Source organism: Podarcis cretensis (assembly GCF_951804945.1).
Source record: "Podarcis cretensis genome assembly, chromosome: 16".
NCBI lineage: Eukaryota > Metazoa > Chordata > Lepidosauria > Squamata > Lacertidae > Podarcis > Podarcis cretensis.
In genome coordinates, this window is record NC_137186.1 from 25,279,726 (window position 1) to 25,299,693 (window position 19,968).

Consider the following 19,968-nt stretch of genomic DNA (forward strand, 5'->3'; position numbering starts at 1 on the left):
TGGTTCGCCAGAAGCAGCTTAGTCATGCTGGCCACATGACCCGGAAGCTGTACACCGGCTCCCTCGGCCAATAAAACGAGATGAGCGCTGCAACCCCAGAGTTGTCCGCAACTGGACCTAATGGTCAGGGGTACCTTTACCCTTTATTATGTATTATGTACATGGATCTTAAGAAATTGCAGTGAATTTCAGAAGAAACTTCTTAATGCACCGCCATGGCTTGGAGCTGAAAATTGTCCATCAAGCTGAATAATTGTTTTAGATTCAATTATCGTCACTTATTATTTATACTTGTTCATCATTTGCAAAATGCCTCAAAGTGACTTACAGATCATTAAAACAGAAAACTTCTCAAACATTTTAAAACCCTAACACAGAATAAAACGTAAGAATATAAAAGTATCAATCCATTAACAAAAATAAAAAAGACTGACTCCACTAAAAGGTGGACCAGTCCACACTCACACAGAGTTATGATTAAATTAATATCCAGATTGCTGGGTAAACCGGCATGTTTTTGCTTGGTACCTAAAAATGGACAGTGTTGGTGCCCGGCGAGTTTTTCTGGGGAGAGGGTTCCAAGAATGGTTTCCCATGTCCTATTGGGGCCTTTTTGACAATTCCACCTTCCCATTCGATCTCAGGAAGGGATAAATGTGTCAGGTAGTAGATGGGTCATGTGAGGGATTTGTAAGGGATTGGAAGGGAATTAAATCCGAGCCTGATCTTGGGCGTGCAGTGCTGGATGAAGCTATAACAACTTAGCAGAGTTGCGTGTTGTGTTCCACATGCTGCATTATTGCTGGGCAGAATCCACGCCCCTATAGATCCTGCGGAGTCAGTTGTCTGCTTAGTGACACCCACAAAGTGTAGCTCTACCGATTAGTTTGGTTTCTTGGGAAGGAAAGCCCTGTTGAAACACCAAAAGCTTTTGGGTCATTCTCAGTTTTGCCTAATGAGGCCAACACCCATTTGAATCTCCCTTAGTCTTAAGATTTGGGGGCCAACTCCCATACTTTCAGAAGGAGGCACCTCATTTTCTTAAGCTGCTCCTCCGCCTACCGTCCTGGCTTAGACATTTGATCTCCTGAAAAATGGCACCTTCTACTGAGGTTGGTATCCTGCAGAAACAGGATACTCGCTGCTGCAAAACATGATCACAGATGTGGAAAAATGAAATTTTGCACAGATGCAAATTTAGAAACCAGTGTTATCCATTTAAATAGAAACGCAGTAAGCCCGCAACTTACACGAAGTTTTGGCTTCCGGGAACTGTGCACAAACGCAAAAATGCATAAAGCTAGGAAAGCCCCTTAAACAACCCATTCAAAACCCGATGTAAAAATAACCAGCACTCACTGTCGCTCTCAGACCACCTCCATGGTCTCTCTAGGCCCTGAGGCACTCTTCAACTCTCTGATGAGACCCAAATATTCTCCCAGGATGAATGCAATGGTTGATGGAAATTCCAACTGTGGGTTCCCACTCTTCCACCTCCTTTTGACATTTCTGCTACCACATCTTTTGATTACCCCCACGTTTCTCCAATTTATTTATTTATTTTTCGATTGCCTGTGTAAGGTTGTGATCACCTAAGAAACGTGAGTGTTAAGCTGCGGGCTTAAGGTAAAGGGACCCCTGACCATTAGGTCCAGTCGCAGACAACTCTGGGGTTGCGGCGCTCATCTCGCTTTATTGGCTGAGGGAGCCGGCATACAGCTTCTGGGTCATGTGGCCAGCATGACTAAGCCGCTTCTGGCGAACCAGAGCAGCGCACGGAAACGCCGTTTACCTTCCCGCTGGAGCGGTACCTATTTATCTACTTGCACTTTGATGTGCTTTTGAACTGCTAGGTTGGCAGGAGCTGGGACCGAGCAACGGGAGCTCACCCCGTCGCAGGGATTCAAACCGCCGTCCTTCTGATCAGCAAGTCCTAGACTCTGTGGTTTAACCCACAGCGCCACGCGCATCCCATAAGTTGCGGGCTTACTATTCATTAAACCTCACCGTGGTAGGAAGGAGTTTGACCGGGTGAGCGGTGGATGGGCTTGGTCCAGGTGTCAACCACTGAAAAGTTTTCTTACAATCAGGTGATGTATAGATTTTGTAAGGGTGGGGAATGAAGACAAACCACAACGGATGACCAAACAAATGTGAAGGTGTTACTGGGGGCATTAAATCTTTGCACTAGACACAGACTGAACAATGTTTCAAACAGAGGACTAGCCTATGCAAAGTAGGAGGCAAGACCACCCTCAACTACAAAGCCCTAACATCGGAGCCATCTCTTTGATCTGAGCTCAACTGATGTCAGAACTGGCCAGGGGTGATGATGGGAGTATTAGCTGAGCAACATCCAGAAGACCAGAGGTTCCCCACACCTTGTCTCCTCTGTAACCTGACCATCTTTGCACCATGGCCTTTGACCGTGCTGACAGTGACTGTCTCCGGCCCTTTGGATCTTGGTCTGCCTGCAAAATTGTCTCCACCAGTTGCTCTGAGTTGGCCAAAACTATCATCATCATTGTTATGTATTAAGTTGAATAGGATCCAAAATGCAGCAGTCTGATTGGTCCTAGAACAATAGGATTCAGAATGCAGCAGTCTGATTGGTCCACAGGAGCCACCCAATCCAACTCCAGATGGAAGTGAATATGCAACCTGATTGGCCTACAGGAGAATCCCAGAATTAGCCAATCACGTGGGGCCTATTATGTAAATAATGTATATAAAGCAAACATTTCGGGGGAATTTCCATTCCTCACTACTATGAGCTGAATAAAGAGCATGAAATCCACTCTCGACTCCGAGTATATTTCAATCATCATCATTATTATTGAAGATCACAGGGCGGTGCCCAACATAAAAATACAAAACGAGAACAAAAAATACATAATAAAAACAAACCAATAACCCCCTCCCCTCCCACAAACACATTAAAAAGGCCATGGAATGTTTAATCAGCCAAAGGCCTGGTTAAAGAGAAACATTTTTGCCTGGCACCTAAAATATATGTAATGAAGGCGCCAGGTGAGCCTCCTTGGGGAGAGTAGACCACAGATGGGAAGGCACTGCAGAAAAGGCCCATTCTCGTGTTGTCAGTGTATCATAGAGGAGGCACATGAAGAAGGGCCTCAGATAATGATTGCTGGGTCCTGGATGGTTCATATGGAAAGAGGTGGACCTTGAGGTTTTGCGGTCCTGAGCCGTTTAAGGATTTTATAGGTCAAAACCAGCACCTTGAATTGGGTCCGGAAACTAACTGGCAGCCAGTCAGTGTAAGTCAGGCCAGAATTGGTGTAATATTCCCAAACCATCTTCCCCAGTCGGCAACCTGGCCACCAAATCCAGCTGAAGTTTCCGAACTGACTTCAGAGGCAGCCCGATGTATAATCCATTGCAGTAATCTAACCTTGAGGTTACCAGAGCCTAGACAACAGAAGTTAGGCTATCCCTGTGTGGGTAGGGGCTGAGCTGTGCCACCAGCTCAGTTGATGGAAGGCATTCCATGCCACCAAGGCCACCTGAGCCTTGAGTGACAGCAAAGGATTCAGAAGCACCCCAAAGTTATGTACCTGCTCCATCAAAGGGAGTGTAGCCCCATCAAGAGCAGGCAACCTCCCATCCATCTGTTCTAGGGAGCCACCCACTAACAGTGTCTCTGTCTCATCTGGATTGAGCTTCAGTATGTTGGCTCTCATCCGGTGCATTACCCAGGCAAGACATCAGTCCAGCACATCCTCAACCACACCTGCAGATGTAAAGGAGAAGTAGAGTTGTGTGTCATGGGCATATTGCTGACAACCACCCTCCAAAACTCCAGATGGCCCCACTGATGTGGTGTAGTGGTTAAGAGCGGTAGTCTCGTAATCTAGGGAACCGGGTTCGCGTCTCCGCTCCTCCACATGCAGCTGCTGGGTGACCTTGGGCCAGTCACACTTCTTTGACGTCTCTCAGCCCCACTCACCTCACAGAGTGTTTGTTGTGGGGGAGGAAGGGAAAGGAGAATGTTAGCCGCTTTGAGACTCCTTAAAGGGAGTGAAAGGCGGGATATCAAATCCAAACTCCTCTTCTTCTTCTTCAACAGTTTCATGTTGTTGTTCAACAGCATGAGGGATAAAATCAAACCCTGAGGAACCCCACACGGGGCTGAAGAACACTCCCCAAGCATCACCCTCTGGAGATGACCATCCAAGTATAGTGGTACCTCAGGTTACAGACGCTTCAGGTTACAGACTCCTCAAACCCTGAAATAGTACCTCGGGTTAAGAACTTTGCTTCAGGATGAGAACAGAAATCGTGCTCCGGTGGCGCAGCGGCAGTGGGAGGCCCCATTAGCTAAAGTGGTACCTCAGGTTAAGAACAGTTTCAGGTTAAGAATGGACCTCCAGAATGAATTAAGTTCTTAACCTGAGGTACCACTGTAAGACTGGAGTGTGTGCAAAACAGTGCCACCCACCCGCAACTCAGACAGCCACTCCAGAAGGATACCATGGTTGAAGGTATCGAAAGCCATTTTTCTTTCTCTCTGCAGCCAAGCCTGCACATTTATGTTTTGGCCCTGAGACCAGACTAGCATAATTCCACACCACACTTCACTTTGCATTCCTATTCAAGGAGACGTTCTCCACCCCTTTCAGACACTGGAACAAAAGCGTAGGGTCAGACACACTAAAAGCGACAAGAGGGTTCAACAAACAGGTTTGATAGGGTCGGCATTCCAGGGTGCAGCCTCTATACTGCCGGAGATCAGTATTTTTGAGAGATTAAACTTCTCAGACTTCCCTGGGGAAGAGGGATTGACGGTTAAACCGCCCTGGGAATTGTGTGCATATAAATGCATAAATTAATGAAAGCTGCATTAATGTATTAAATTATAGACAACTCCCCACTGACGTGCGTTCAAAATACACATGTGCATCACCACAAACCTGGAAGTGGCATGAAAAAGGGCAAAAATGGCCCTGAAAGAGCACAAAAATGGCAAAAGTGGCACGAAAATAGGCTCTAGCAATCTCTTGAGCCTTTGCAAGTGCAATCCTAGGACCCTTTGCACTGACATTTGAGGCCTGTGGAGAGCAAGGAGGTTTGGGGTGGAGTTTGGTGGAGTTTTGTTCTGAAGGGGTTTTCAAAGGTTTCCAGAGGTTCAAAGGGTTGTTTGAAGGCTTTTTCCAGTGGTGTTCCCAATATATGCATAAATGAGGAGTTGCCTGTACAGAAAATTGCTTTGCAAAAATTTGTATATTAGGGGAAATTCGCTGTCAAGCTTTATTGAGGATTCTTTAAAAAAAAATATCCAAATTGGTTCAGAAAAGTGCAGAAAAAACAAGAAGCATAGAGAACTGATACTGATGGATCAATCCATGCCTAGCTCAGAGGATCCCACTGTCCTGTTGAAATGAGATTCACCTGCCAGCTTTGGTTCCTGGAACTGGGGCAGAAACAGTTTGCAACATGGTCCTTTGCCAGCTTACAGAACGGTTGGGACAGACCTGCTGGGCACCCACTTCTATTTCTTCATCCCCAGCCAACTGCTTCTCCTTTCCTGTCAGAAACATTTTGAGTGAGACGATGCTGTCCGTCTCTCTTGGGCTCCTTTCCAAGGATTTCCTCATGACTGCAGGTCGGATGCTCCGACAACAACATAACAAATTAAGTCTTTGTGGTGCTGTTGCGCTAATGAGGGTTGCTTGGCAGTTTCTCCCTGGGAGTAGGTCTGCCATCTCTGGATGTTAACCATTCTGATACCTGAACAGGTTTCAAAGGGAGAGTCACCCGACAGGAGCTAACTGTAAACGTTCTCTGCCATTATTTATTCATATTGAAACAACCAAGCTAATCATTAAACCAATTAATACAGCCAAACAAAACAGGTGAGGGAGGTGTTTCAAGATGAGGGCCATATTTCCTTCTTGGCAGGCTTCTGGGGGCCGTTTGCCAGTGGTGGGTGGGGCTGGAAACAAATGTAGGCGTAGCAATAAATGTCTATTTTACCTTTGTCCAATAGGATAGTTTACACCCACCCACACCTGTCTCTCTGCGCCAACCAGCAAGGAAGGGGTGTTATCAGAGTTCCGCCAGGCCAACACATTAAAAGGGCTGTAAAGGGCACAGGTGGCGCTAATGGTCAGGGGTCCCTTTACCTTTACCTTTAAATTGGTAGCATCCTTTCCACTTAACTGTTCACACTTTCACTGGAAGGCATCAAGAAGTCAGCTTGTCAAGGCTAGATGTGGGAGAGAGAGGGACCCTACTGCAAAAACAGTTGCAGCTCTTCGATTGCCTACAGCCCCAGACCCCAACACCTCTGCTCACAGTCAGTTTATCAGTGTGCCACCCCTCCACAAAATTGTGCCCCAGTCACCTCACAGTTACCAAATAAACAACAACAAAATTAACGTGTAAACGATAAAAAAAAAGAACCAGGTCAACAAGTGCAGAGAATATTCCATAAGTTTGTGTATCCATTAAGTTTTTGTATGTAATATGCAGAAAATTACCTGAATAATAACTCAAGATAACAAACTTTTTTTATAAAAGAATGGAAATGGTTTATTTGATATTTAGAGATAAATTTCAAACAGATAAAAACATTGGCAAGATTATTGTAACAACCTGCAGTTTCATAAGAGTATATATTTAAAGTAGGTAATTAAATGAGCGAATTAAATGAATTTGGATCTGCAGAAGATCTTAAAAAAATAATTTAAGGAACCACAGAAAGAGGGGGAAGGAAGTCAAACTTTGAAATGTTAAAGGATTCGATTGTAAAACTAATGCAATGTATAAACTTGAAAAGTATAAATAAAAACTTTTTTTAAAAAAAGTACATAAAATAAATCCATAGAGCCTCATACTAAACAATGTAAAAAATCTAACCTAATTTGACTGCTTAAAATGTAGCATCATAGTACCAGCAATAGAAGAGAACAGCCTATTTTAGGATATATTTGTTTGCGAGGTTCTTTCACGGTCTTAAGACAGGTATGAGGAACCAGTGGACCTTCTATCATTCCTGGCCATTGGCCGTGTTTCCTGGGGCTGATGGGAGTTGTAGTTCACCAACATCTCTCTGTAGATTCCCTACTCATGCTTTAAAAAGGTAAAGGGACCCCCTGACCATTAGGGCCAGTCATGGCCGACTCTAGGGTTGCGGCACTCATCTCGCTTTATTGGCTGAGGGAGCCGACGTACAGCTTCCGGGTTGTGTGGCCAGCATGACTAAGCCGCTTCTGGCGAACCAGAGCAGCGCACGGAAACGCTGTTTACCATCCCACCAGAGCGGTACCTGTTTATCTACTTGCACTTGACGTGCTTTTGAACTGCTAGGTTGGCAGGAGCAGGGACCGAGCAACGGTAGCTCACCCTGTTGCGGGGATTCGAACCGCCGACCTTCTGATCGACAAGTCCTAGGCTCTGTGGTTTAACCCACAGTACCACCCGTGTCCAATTTATACTAAATTTAAATTTATAACTACGAATTTATACTAAAGCAATTTTGGATTTACTCTCTCTCACACACAAAATTCTAGCAACTGGTTCTGAATCACTCTTTTTCCCCTTTTCTTTTTTAGGTTATCCTTTTCTTCGTCGCCTAGTAACACTGCTTGGAAACTGCAGCAACCCCCCACCCCAAACAAAAAAACACCAAACCCTGCTCCTAGATAATTCTGAACTGGAGCTTCTTCGATCTTCCCAAGGTATTAGATCTTGCCTGCTCTTCTGTGCATTAGTAAATTTATTTTCAAACTAGCCTGGACCCACATTTCCCAAATGTTCACCCACATTTTGCAGAGTATCTCAATGACACTATTGCTAAATCATGATTTGTTGAGAATTTTTTTAAAAAAATGAATGTGATTGCTGTGTTCTCTCAGGTGTGGACAGGCAAAGCACGACTGAGATTTGGGGTTCCTGCACCTTTAGTTAAATGTTTCCTGCTGTCAGCTTCAGGCTGGTTTAGAGGATTCCAGTGGCAGTTAGAATCATAAAACTGGAAGGGACCCTGAGGATCATCTAGTCCAACCCCCTGCAATACAGGGATATGCACCTCGAACCTGCAACCTTGCTGCTGTCAGCACCGCATTCTAACCAATTTGGCATTCCAGTGTTGGTGACCAGGGTTCTCTACCCCTTTCTCTACGCTTCCTTGGCTTGAGGTCTGCATTCCCTCCTGGGTCACTTTCCAAGAGGCAGGTGGACAGGGCTGGAACCAAAAAGACTCTTGTCTTTGAACATTAGACTAGGGCCACATCTGGGTCCAGTCCCTGAAGTTCCCCCATCTTGGTAAAGAGGGAAAGATAGAAAAGTAAACAGCAGGGTATTACATTATCAATAAGATTCAAGATATATAATTGTCAAAGGCAGCTCAGACATTTCATTTCCTAAACTGGGATGGACCACCATACACATTTTGTACACCAAAGATTCCAGATAAAATTCCTGGCACCTCCGTTCATTTGAAATACTTTCTGCCACTTTTGAGTACAGGATTCTCAAGGTAACTAACAAAGGCACAACTTGGGTTGGCAGAAAAATAATAAGCTAGAACAATTTTTTTTTATTAAAAAAAAGTGATGTTACTATATTTTCGGATGAAGAAATACAAATATTGGCCACTCCTAATGCTGGGTGAGCATTATAATTTTAGGATTATAATTCACAGGGCCAGGAATTTCAGGTTTTAAGAGAAGGTAAAGGTAAAGGGACCCCTGACCATTAGGTCCAGACACGGACAACTCTGGGGTTGCGGCGCTCATCTTGCTTTATTGGCCGAGGGAGCCGGCGTACAGCTTCCAGGTCACGTGGCCAGCATGACTAAGCCGCTTCTGGCAAACCAGAGCAGCACACGGAAATGCCATTTACCTTCCCGCCGGAGCGGTACCTATTTATCTACTTGCACTTTGACGTGCTTTCGAATTGCTAGGTTGGCAGGAGCAGGGACAGAGTAACGGGAGCTCACCCTGTCGTGAGGATTCGAACTGCCACCCTTCTGATCGGCAAGTCCTAGGCTCTGTGGTTTAACCCACAGTGCCAAGAGTCGGTCCCGATTCGACCTGGAGATGCTGGTGATCCAATGCAGGCAAATCAGATGGTCTGACACTGAGCTGTGGCCCTTCATTGTATCAAGCCAGACCATTAGTCTGTCTAGGTCAGTGTTGTACACACAGGCTGGCAGCAGCTATTCAGGATTTCAGGCAAAGTCTTTCGCTGCCCTTTCTACGAATGCCAGGAACTGAACCTCAGATCTTCTCAGGCAAAGCAGACACTCTACCACCAACCGTTCAACAAATCCTACCCTGTACAATGTTTTGTGCACGTGGAACTGAAGTGAAACTCTTATGGGGTTAGAGATAAAGTTTTATGTTGTTTCCGAAACCATTTTGATTAAAAAACCAAGGACGCCATCTTCCCGCGTTGTCTAATCTCCACCCACTCAAATCTGGACTGGCTTTAAATTGAGCTCCTTCTTTTACGCTAATCACAGTAACTTCACGGGTGCAAGATTGGGGGAGGAAAGACGCCACTCCCATCTGAGGTTGTTTTGATGTTTAACTATATTCACAGCTGAAACAAAGGGCGGCATGCCAACAGATTAACATGCTGAACAAGGCAGATGAACACACCAACCTACACGAATTAATTATGCCGTGATGGTTTTGAGCCATCCACTGTGGATCATTCCCTGTATTAAAATGGGCAACTGCTGCCACCAACAACAGCAAGAAATTGTTACGGCATGGAGTGTTCGCGATCCTGTTCTGCAACACTGTTCATTTGCCTAAGTCTCTGCTATAGAGCTTTGGGCGTATCCATCAGAAAGCCCAGCGTAATTGCTTCTGCAATTATTTTTAAACCTGGTGCCTTGGCTGATTTAAAAGTTTTTATCCAGTGGACACATAACAAGGGACGCTATCCCAGAGAGATAAGTGGGACTTGAATTCATAAGGACTGTGATACACGATGATCAAAAGGACATAGCTGAATTGTTTTAGAGTTGTAGGATATACAGTGGTACCTCGGTTCCTGAACGTCTCCGTTGACTAACATTTCGGAACCCGAATGCCAAAAACCCGGAAATAAATGGTTCCGTTTTCAAAGGCGCCTCAGAAATTGAATGGTTTCCGCTGCGTGTTTTTCAATTTTCTTTATTGCATTTGCAGCCAGCCCTTTGCGCCTCGGTTTTCGAACGTTGCGGAACTTGAACGGTCTTCCGGAATGGATTACATTCAAGAACCGAGGTACCACTGTACTATGAACAGGGCTGGCTCCACTGCTAGGTGATGAGGGGTGGGGAAAGTGACTGATATGCGCTACATGACCTGTACTGTATGGTACCCCCACCAAACTAGGTCTACTGACCTCAGGTGTGGTTCAGGATGCTATGTTGTCACCTATTGGTACTGGTGCAAGGGGAAGAATCTGTAACATGGGGATAATCCTTAGTGGCCAGATGGAAAAGGGAACAGGTGACTATACATTTAAGAAACCTCTAGTTTCATTGGCCCAGTCCTGTGGAACTCTCTGCCACTAGAGATTCAGCAGGCCCCTTCTCTGCCAACTTTTAAACCGCTGCTGAAAACTATTTTGTTCTGCCAAGCTTACACAGGCATGTAAGAACTGTTGAATTTGCAGTGTCCCAAGCACAGCGGAATGATGAGGAGTACGTGCCACATACTCTATATTACTTTATTTACACTTCAAAGCTGGTAGATTACAGAAAAACATCTTGCCTCTGCCGGAGCAGAGAAAGCATCCTCTCCCTCTGAAGCATGGAGAGAACACTGTGAGAACAGTGAAAAACAGGAAACCAGTGTACGTCACATCCAGTCTCCTTTCCCGTGGGAAAACCCAACAGCACAGACTGTGGAATGTAAACACCTGTCTCGTGACAAGCACTTCGCTGCACAGTGAAGAGAGCAGAAACCAACAGCACATCCTGCCACAATGGTTGATGTCTGGTTGTAATTTTTTAATATATATTTTTCAATGCATGGTTTTATGTATTATTCTAAAGCATGTGGATATTTTTCCTATGAAACAGTGGCATATATATATTTATATATAACAAATATATATAAATGTAAACAAATAAATAAATGAATGTAAATTGAATTTCTCCCCATTCTCTTTCCCGGATCAAAGCAGTCTATCCATGAAATGTGTGGTGTGGCAGGTGGAAAGTGACTTTTATCTGGGAGGCCAAAGCCCAGAAAGTCCAAGGTTAAAGCAGGGGGGGGGTGTTGTTTGGCTCAGGCGGACTGTCTAGCTGGGTAAGAGTCCCTCTGTTGTTCTGCCTGTGAGAGCTGCCAGTCACTGCAGGCTGGTGGGGGAGCCAAAGGACAGCAGGCCGCACCTTTGCAACACCCCTCCTAGGATGCCAACTTTGCCTCTGCTCTCCCACCTTGAGCCGCCGTTTCGTGTACAGACACTGATCCCATGATAATGCTTATCACATCTACCACTGATTACTGCACATTGACCTGCTGTTCAAGCAGGAGGAGATAGCAAAGCTGATCTCTGGGTTTTCGCTACACACACACACACACACACACACACACACACACACACGTGCTTCCTTGGCAGTCCAAAATGTAGGCTGCACCAAGCAAACTCCTGAAGGCAATTGGGCCTGATCCGGCCCGCAGACCTTAGTTTGCCAACCCTTGGGTTAGAGTGTCAGACTAGGATCTGGAAGGCCAGAGTTCAAATCCCCACTCAGCCATGTGAAGCTCACTGGATGGTAACCTTTGGAAGATTTCTGCAACCTACGCAGTGTTGTTTTGAGGATGGAATGAGGAGGGAGAGAACCATGTACACCACCTGGAGCTCATGGGAGGGGGAAAAGGGCAGAATATGAGTGCAATCAAAATAAATATAATAAGTTATCGAGATGTATTTCAAGCAGGAATTAGATTTCTTATCTGGAGTCCCAGGGTGGGTTACAACAATATAAAAATACAACATTAAAATCAGTTAAAACACATTTATTTACCTCTATACCTCTAACTGTGCATTTGGGGCTTTTCAGTTTGGAACAAAAGGCAAGGAAGGGGTGACAGACAGAAGTTCACAAAATATGGCATGGAGAGCATGGATAAAGGAATGTTTATCTTCCTCTATCGTAACCCTAGAACTCGTGGGCATCACATGAAGCTGAAAGTTGGCAGATTCCACGCAGATCCCAGAAAGGACTTATTCATGCAGCACTGTTAACCTACGGAACTCACTGCCTCAGGACGCAACGAAGGCTGCCAAATTGCATAACTTCAAAAGAGCAACAGACAAATTCACGGACGATCACTGGCTACTAGCCACGATGACTATGCTCTGCCCCCACAGTCGGAGGCAGCATCGCTTCTGAATACCAGTTGCTGGAAACCCTCCTTAAGGGTTTTCGCATTGGGCCATCTGGTTGTCCGCTGTGATGCTCAACTGGATGAGCTGTTGTTGGCCTGATCCAACAGCCTCTCCTGATGCTCTTGTCAACCTCCCAAGAACAAGGCTAGGCTCCTTCTCTGCCCAGTCAGTTGGCAACCCTGACAGCTCTTCTCCCTTCCTGTGTGTGCCTGCGCTTTGAGCACCCCATAACTTCACAGAGCGCGAAAGGTCAGGCCTCAGCTGCAACCCCCTACCCAGGGCCGGATTTAGGTTTGCTGAGGCTGTAAGCTACTGAAGGTAGCTGTCCTTTGTCAACAACAAATTGTCGCTGTTTTTTGTGTTGAATATATGCTATATGGTAATTCATGGACCTAATAGGTATCTAAAGCCATTTGCACCTACAGAATGTTGGCACCCTATATATACAGTGGTACCTCGGGTTAAGTACTTAATATGTTCCGGAGGTCCGTTCTTAACCTGAAACTGTTCTTAACCTGAAGCACCACTTTAGCTAATGGGGCCTCCTGCTGTTGCCGCACCGCCAGAGCACAATTTCTGTTCTCATCCTGAAGCAAAGTTCTTAACCCGAGGTACTATTTCTGGGTTAACGGAGTCTGTAACCTGAAGCGTATGTAACCTGAAGCGTATGTAACCCAAGGTACCACTGTATAGAAATGAGCAAGCCAGTGATATTTTAGGGAGCAGGCTAGCAGGCGGGGCCCATTACTTACATCATAGGTGCCTACACAAAACAAAACAAAACAAAACAAAACAAAACAAAACAAAACAAAACAAAACAAAACAAAAAACACTGTTGCTGTATGTAGGGGGTTTTTTATCTTATATTTTAGAAATGCAGACCCAGTTTTTTTCCCCTTTTAAATTTTTTTGGGCCCCCAAGAGAGTGGGGCCGTAAGCTATAGCTTATTTAGCTTATGTTGTTGTTGTTGTTGTTTAGTCATTTAGTCGTGTTCGACTCTTCGTGACCCCCTGGACCAGAGCACGCCAGGCACTTCTGTCTTCCACTGCCTCCCGCAGATTAGTCAAACTCATGCTGGTACCTTTGAGAACACTATCCAACCATCTTGTCTTCTGTCGTCCCCTTCTCCTTGGGTCCTCCATCTTTCCCAACATCAGGGTCTTTTCCAGGGAGTCTCCTCTTCTCATGAGGTGGCCAAAGTATTGGAGCCTCAGCTTCAGGATCTGTCCTTCCAGTGAGCACTCAGGGCTGATTTCCTTCAGAATGGAGAGGTTTGGTCTTCTTGCAGTCCACGGGACTCTCAAGAGTCTCCTCCAGCACCAGAATTCAAAAGCATCAATTCTTTGGCGATCCGCCTTCTTTATGGTCCAGCTCTCACTTCCATACATCACTACTGGGAAAACCATAGCTTTAACTATACGGACCTTTGTTGGCAAGGTGATGTTTAGCTTATACAATACGTAAATCCGGCACTGGCCGAGTGCGCAGAAAGAGACCCGCGCCCGCGCAGCTCGCCAAGAGGCACGTCCCCTTTAAGGGCCGAGCCGGGGCGGGGCTTGGGAGCCTGGCAGAGCCCGGCTGGCCATGAAAGCCTTCGGACCGGACACCGGCTCGGCATTCGCCGGTTGGATCAGCTGCAAGAGCGCGGGCCACCATGAGCGGGTACGTTGGCGACCTCAGCGCCAAGCAGGAGGAGGCGCTGGCCAAGGTAAGGAGAAGAGATGATCAAGAGGACTAGGACCATGAACCTCATCCATCCATCCATTCTTTCTCTGCGTTGCGTTTACTTCGCTCAGTTCTTAGGGGGCTGGCTCAGATCCCCCAATTCTGAGCCCAGCGTAGCCCCACTTCTTAAGCACACGTAAGCAGTAGCTATGGGGACCGATTCTCCCCACCCCCCCACCCCGCGCGCCGTGATTGACTTATCCGGTTTCAAGCATCCCGCCCCCGTCCTTGGTGCTGCAAAAGGCGCCCTGTGATCTCCAGGGATAAAACTGCCCACTTCCTTTAAGCCGCAGCCTGACTCTGTGGATATGTTTACTCAGAAGTCGCCGCCGCCGCCCTCCTTTGATTTCTAAGGGAGGGGTTTCATGGGCGTAGCCAGGGGGGTAGGGAGGGTAGCTGCCTCCCCCTAAATCAAGTAATAAATAAATCAATTACTTAACTAAAAGTAGAAACTGTAGGAAGATTTTGACAGGTTTTCTGAGCACTTGGGGTCAAAAGAAAGTTATTTTCAACAACTGTTGTTGAAACGTTTCCGTCCGAATTTGCTAGACAGAGGGTGACAGGTGCCCCACATTAGTCCTGGCCACCTGCTCCCCTAACATAAATCCTGGCAATGCCCATTTGGGGGGGGGGCTATGCACGTGCAGGGTTGGAGTGCTTTTTTGGGGGGAGGAGGAACCCTCTGCAATCATCCTGACCTGTCTACCTTGCAAGGTTGTCGTGCGGTTGTTCTTTATCTCCTTCCCTTTTCTCTCTCGCCTCTTCTGACCCATATTTACCTAAGAGGTAAACAGTGGGTCATGATAGCAAGCGAGATCTCTCTCTGGCACATACCTCAAAGCTCTTCAGTAAGGCTTGTGCAGGTGTGAGAGAGAGACTTTCCCCCAGGGGTTAAGTAAAGGGCAGGCCATTTCTTAACCGGTGTCCAAGTGGGTAACTTACATAAGGTTGGCCGGGCCAGGCCAAAGGTCCCTCTAACTAATCCCATGTTTTGCGTCCCAGTAGGTGCCAGGCAGCAAATTTCTGGGGAAGTTTGTCAGCAGGGGAAGAAATCACAGTATCTCCTGTCCCCCTCGCTTCCCACTAGTGGTTCAAACCCCCAGCATCTGAGACTTAGACGTGCAAGCAAGCCTTGCCACAAATGGTGCTCCTCTTCAGGCCTCCATCAACCATTAAAAGGAGACTTGTGGAACAGTTTTGGGTCCCCTTGCCTGCTATGTTCAACTGCAGGCTAGCTCATTTTGCCCAGCATCTAGTTCCTCTACACCAGTAGTTTTCAAAGTGGGTGAAATGGCCCCCATTTCATTTCTACTTCAGGTCCCTGGAGGGGCCCCAGAAGTGACTTTCAGCCACGTAGTTTTTTTTAAAAAAAATTGCTTTGAAAAGTGCATCCTCCATGTAAATAACATTTCCCTAGTTTTCACACCTCCCCCCGCCACCATAACTCAAAAACTATAAGGCATAGGGCTTTTTTTATTCACACCAGTGTCTCCGACATGTGAGATAATCCAGTATAGCGATTTTAATCAAAATCTGACATGTAGTAGTTAATTAAAAAAAATAATTAAATTGTGGTGATCTGTCATGGAACAACCCTGCCGGAGAAGATAATGGTAGTCACTCAGAGCTCACTGCTGGTGGCGAAGGGGCCTCCGTAACAGTTCAGGGCGCCCAAAATGTAGGTCCACCACTGCTGCCACCTGGGGGGGGGGGGCGGTGGGGTCAACTTGTGCAAGAAGCTGGCAGGGAGCACAGGAGGTGTGAATTTTTATCAGACTTGCTGGATTCCCTGGCCCAAGTTCATCAAGTTTCTTGAATTAATTAAACTAAATAATTTTCATTGGATTTTGATTATTGTAATACTGTTTTTCTTAGTGGGTGAGCTAGGGGACACTGGGGATGAGTTTATAGAATCTAGGGGGGGCAGCCTGAAAAAAGTAGCCTGCTCTAGAACCCCCTTACCTCACTCCGCATTTTTCTGCTTGTTTAAGCTTAGAGGGCCTTTGCTGGACCATCTAGGGATTCTAAAAACATAGGGTATCCTCCATGTTAATTTGCAGACTTGTATACATTTGTGTCCTGGTTTGGATGAGAGAAGAGTCCCCTTCGTATGTACTGTAGAAGTTTCCACCTTATTTTGGAATGGTCCTGTTTTTTTGCTTCCGATGTGATCGGCACTCAGCCGCCTGAGTTTGCTCTTAGAGCGACAAAATGGACAGTGCAACGAAATGTTGCAATCTATTCTTACCTTTTCTTAGAACTGCTCCTACTCAGGGTGCAAACCAGCCAGTTCTCCTCCAGCAGGCTTAAAGCTTTGCGCAACAGCTCGCTAGGTCCTCCTCACTTGAGTGTCTCTTAATTGCTTCTCCACTTTTGCAAAATATCGGGAACTGCCAGTTCATTCAGGTTGTTCCCTCTTTTGTTTCTCAATGGCCTCGTTTTTTCTCAACATCTCCAGCTGGTACTCACCACCTGAATTTGCTGTTGGAGTGAATTAAGGTGATTCTGCCTGTGTGAACACAGAGTTTTGGCTCTGCTGTTGTGCTCCTGGCTAATTGACCTTTTGGCCCTGCAAATCTGCATCCTTAATTGTTTTAAAGTTGTTTTAAACCTAGTGCCTGTTGCCATATCTTCTGGTTGCAAATTTTGTAAACCGTATCTACTGTTTTGTTTGTATTTATTGTTTCCTCCCCACCCCAGCAAATCCCCTTCCTAGGAACATAGGAAGATGCCAAGCCAGACCATTCATCCACCCAGCTCAGTATTGTCTGCACTGACTGGCAGCAGCTCTCCAAGGTTATGCCAGGGATTGAACTTTGGGATCTTCTGCATGGAAAGCAGATGTTCTGCCTCTTTGTTGTGATCCTTCCCTTAATTCACAGGAACCCAGGAAGCTGTGTTCTATTGAGTCAGATTGTTGGTTCATCCAGCTCAGTATTGCTACACTGACTGGCAGTGACTAGGGTGTCAGGCAGAGGACCTAACTGGAGATGCTGAGCATTGAACCTGGGACCTTCTGCATGCAAAGCAGATGCTCTCCCACTGAGCTGTGGCCCTTGCCCAAATAATTCTGGTCTTGAAGTTGGGTCTTTTCCACTGATGCTGCACCTTTGATCAGTTGTAAAAAGTTGTAAAAATAGAAATGGGAGTGCATAAGGAGAGCAGGCTGAATGATGACCTCTAGCCTGGCACCTGTTTCCCACAAAAAGCATGGTGTATCCTCACAGATGCCCTCTTGAGAAACTCACTTGGAAGAACATGAAGGCAATAGCTTTCGTTGGCACCTGGTGTCCATCGGACCTGCAGAAACATTTCCTACACAGCAAAGGTCTGTGGTTTACCAGTAGAGCAAGTGCTTTGCATTCAGAAAGTCGGACGTTCAGTCCTTGGCAGAGCCATTGCCAGACAGAGTAGACAGCGCTGATTCAGATGGACCAATGGTCTGACTCAGTCCAAGGATGCTAAACCAAATGGGCCATTGGGCTGATCCAGCAGGCTCTTCTTATTTTCTGAAGAGGATGGCTTTTAAACACTGCTCAAGCAGGCTGTGTTTAAAGTCGCATCCACACTGCACACTGGTTCCCCCATAGAATGCTGGGAGCTGTAGTTGACTGCTTGCAGAGCTAGCATTCCTAGTGCCCTTAAACTACAGTTCCCAGGATTCTATGGGGGACATCATTTGTTTTAACTGTATGCTATATATATGTGGTTTGGGTGTGGGTCTTTTTATTTATTGTATTTAGTTATAAAAAAATATTTATCTACTGCGGCATCATAAAAAGTATATCACAGCGGTTTACAACAATATAAAAACATGAAACCAAGCAATAACGTCATAAAAAGTTACAAAGAAGTTAAAAGCAAGAAATAAATTAAAAGAAAATATCAACAGGCCAACGTAGGAAGAATTCCTGCATAGGCCTGATGGCAGAGGATTGCACAGGACTGAGCCAATGGCACTCGATTGACCCATCCTGCAACATTTTATTTTTTTTAATAAATTGGGGTTTGGGGCTTAGAATTTCTTTTTACACTAGGTGGTCTTTCATACCTAGATTGCTCAGCTACTAAGTAGGAAAGCATCTCAAAGATATTGTATAAAAGAATAATCGTGTATGTTCAATGAACACGGGCAAATAGATACAGCCAGCTCATGGGAAGCTTGAAGGCAACAGAATTTTAAGGCTGAAAACTTTCCCTTGTCTAGGGCAACTTTCACCACCCAGGTGACCTCTAGATCTTTTGGATTACTACACTCCCCAGCCCGTTGGTCCAAAACATTTGGAGGGTGCCAGGTTGGGGGAAGCTGCCCTAAGGAAAAAGCCCTACTGAAAACAATAAATTTTACTTCCAAGTAAAGGGATGCGGTTGGCGTTGTGGGTTAAACCACAGAGCCTAGGGCTTGCCGATCAGAAGGTTGGCAGTTCGAATCCCCACGACGGGGTGAGCTCCCGTGGCTCGGTCCCTGCTCCTGCCAACCTAGCAGTTTGAAAGCACATCAAGTGCAAGTAGATAAATAGGTACCGCTCTGGCGGGAAGGTAAACGGCGTTTCCATGCGCTGCTCTGGTTTGCCAGAAGCGGCTTAGTCATGCTGCCCACATGACCCGGAAGCTGTATGCCAGCTCCCTTGGCCAGTAAAGCGAGATGAGCGCCGCAACCCCAGAGTAGGCCACGGCTGGACCTAATGGTCAGGAGTCCCTTTATCTTTACCTTAAAGAATAGGCTTGCACCGTTGTTCTCTCTAGTTTTCTCCATTTTTCTTGTTGTAAGAGTTTCTGTAAAGGGAAACAACAGAGGACCTGGAAAAGGCCACTTTTCTCCCTTAAAGACCTGAAGAGGAAGAAAATCACTGGGGAAAGGCCAAGACTCTGGGGTATCTACTGCCATCATCTGCAGAGAGGCATAAAGCCTTGCAGCCTTTGCCCTGGTAAACACAGGCAGCTGCCCTGGACCAAATCAGGTCATTGGTCCATCTAGCAAGCCCTAGGCTCGGTGGTTTAGACCACAGCGCCACCCATGTCCTCAACAAAAGATGAAAATGGTTGATGATTTATTGTGTTTTTAAACAAAAGATTAAAAACACAATAAATCTTCAACCATTAAAATCTTCCCTGAACAGGGCTGCCTCCAGATGTCTTCTAAACTTCCAAGCACAAAGCTTATTGGATGGCTTCAAAGAGCAGAGGAAGAACAATTGCAGTAGTAATTAAAACCGGATTACCGTAATTGCTTTTTTTTAGGCCTCGTACAAGTTCTGGAAGCCTTGCGTAGCATTCTCATGCTTTCTTTTGCATAATTGGCAATGCTCAGCCTGCATTCTGAAATAACAGAGTCTTGCGGAAGCAGGTTTGATTTATTAATGTAACTCCCCACTTTTTTTAAAAAAAATGATGCCATGCAACGCTTAAACAGACGAGGGCAGGTTCCCTTCGTCACCAGGCTCCAAGCAATGCGTTGCTCTGTGGGGTGTCCCACAGGGTGGAGGAGCTGGCACTTTTGCCAGGGGAATGTGGTTGCTTGGAGACTGGTGGAAGGGGAGGCATACAGAGTGCTGCATTCATGGGTTTGGGGCGCTGGGGAAACTGCACAGGCTCTTTCCACGGTGCTTGGTATTTTGTGACCGAAGTGAATTCAGAACTTAGAACGGGCACTCCTTGCTTCGCTTACACTCACCTTTGCCAAGCCCCTTTTCTACCTGGGAGGTTCGGACTGGTAGTGTCCAGAATGTAAGCCAGGAAGTGCCCGATTCAAACCTTGTTCAGGCTAGCCATTATCCTCCCAACCTTAGTTTTCCTATCTGCAGTATGGGGATAACAATACGGCATTTTACTTTGTTTGCCAAAACTGTTTGCACATTCCAGCTCCGAGGGCCTTCTGGTGG

General features: G+C 46.0%; 1 protein-coding gene and 2 long non-coding RNA genes across 3 annotated transcripts in view; 2 read left to right on the forward strand and 1 right to left on the reverse strand.

The window, feature by feature from the left end:
- Positions 1-19,968, forward strand: part of LOC307205138 — a 183,649-nt gene that overhangs the window by 39,945 nt on the left and 123,736 nt on the right. The window lies entirely within an intron of this gene.
- LOC307205108 overlaps positions 1-19,968 on the reverse strand; it is a 64,726-nt gene that overhangs the window by 20,890 nt on the left and 23,868 nt on the right. The window lies entirely within an intron of this gene.
- Positions 13,910-19,968, forward strand: part of SEC14L2 (SEC14 like lipid binding 2) — a 36,325-nt gene continuing 30,266 nt past the window's right edge. Inside the window, exon 1 of the mRNA XM_079956946.1 lies at positions 13,910-14,069. Coding sequence (XP_079813072.1) covers positions 14,016-14,069 — 54 coding nt within the window. The 5' untranslated portion in view covers positions 13,910-14,015. The remainder of the gene's footprint in view (positions 14,070-19,968) is intronic.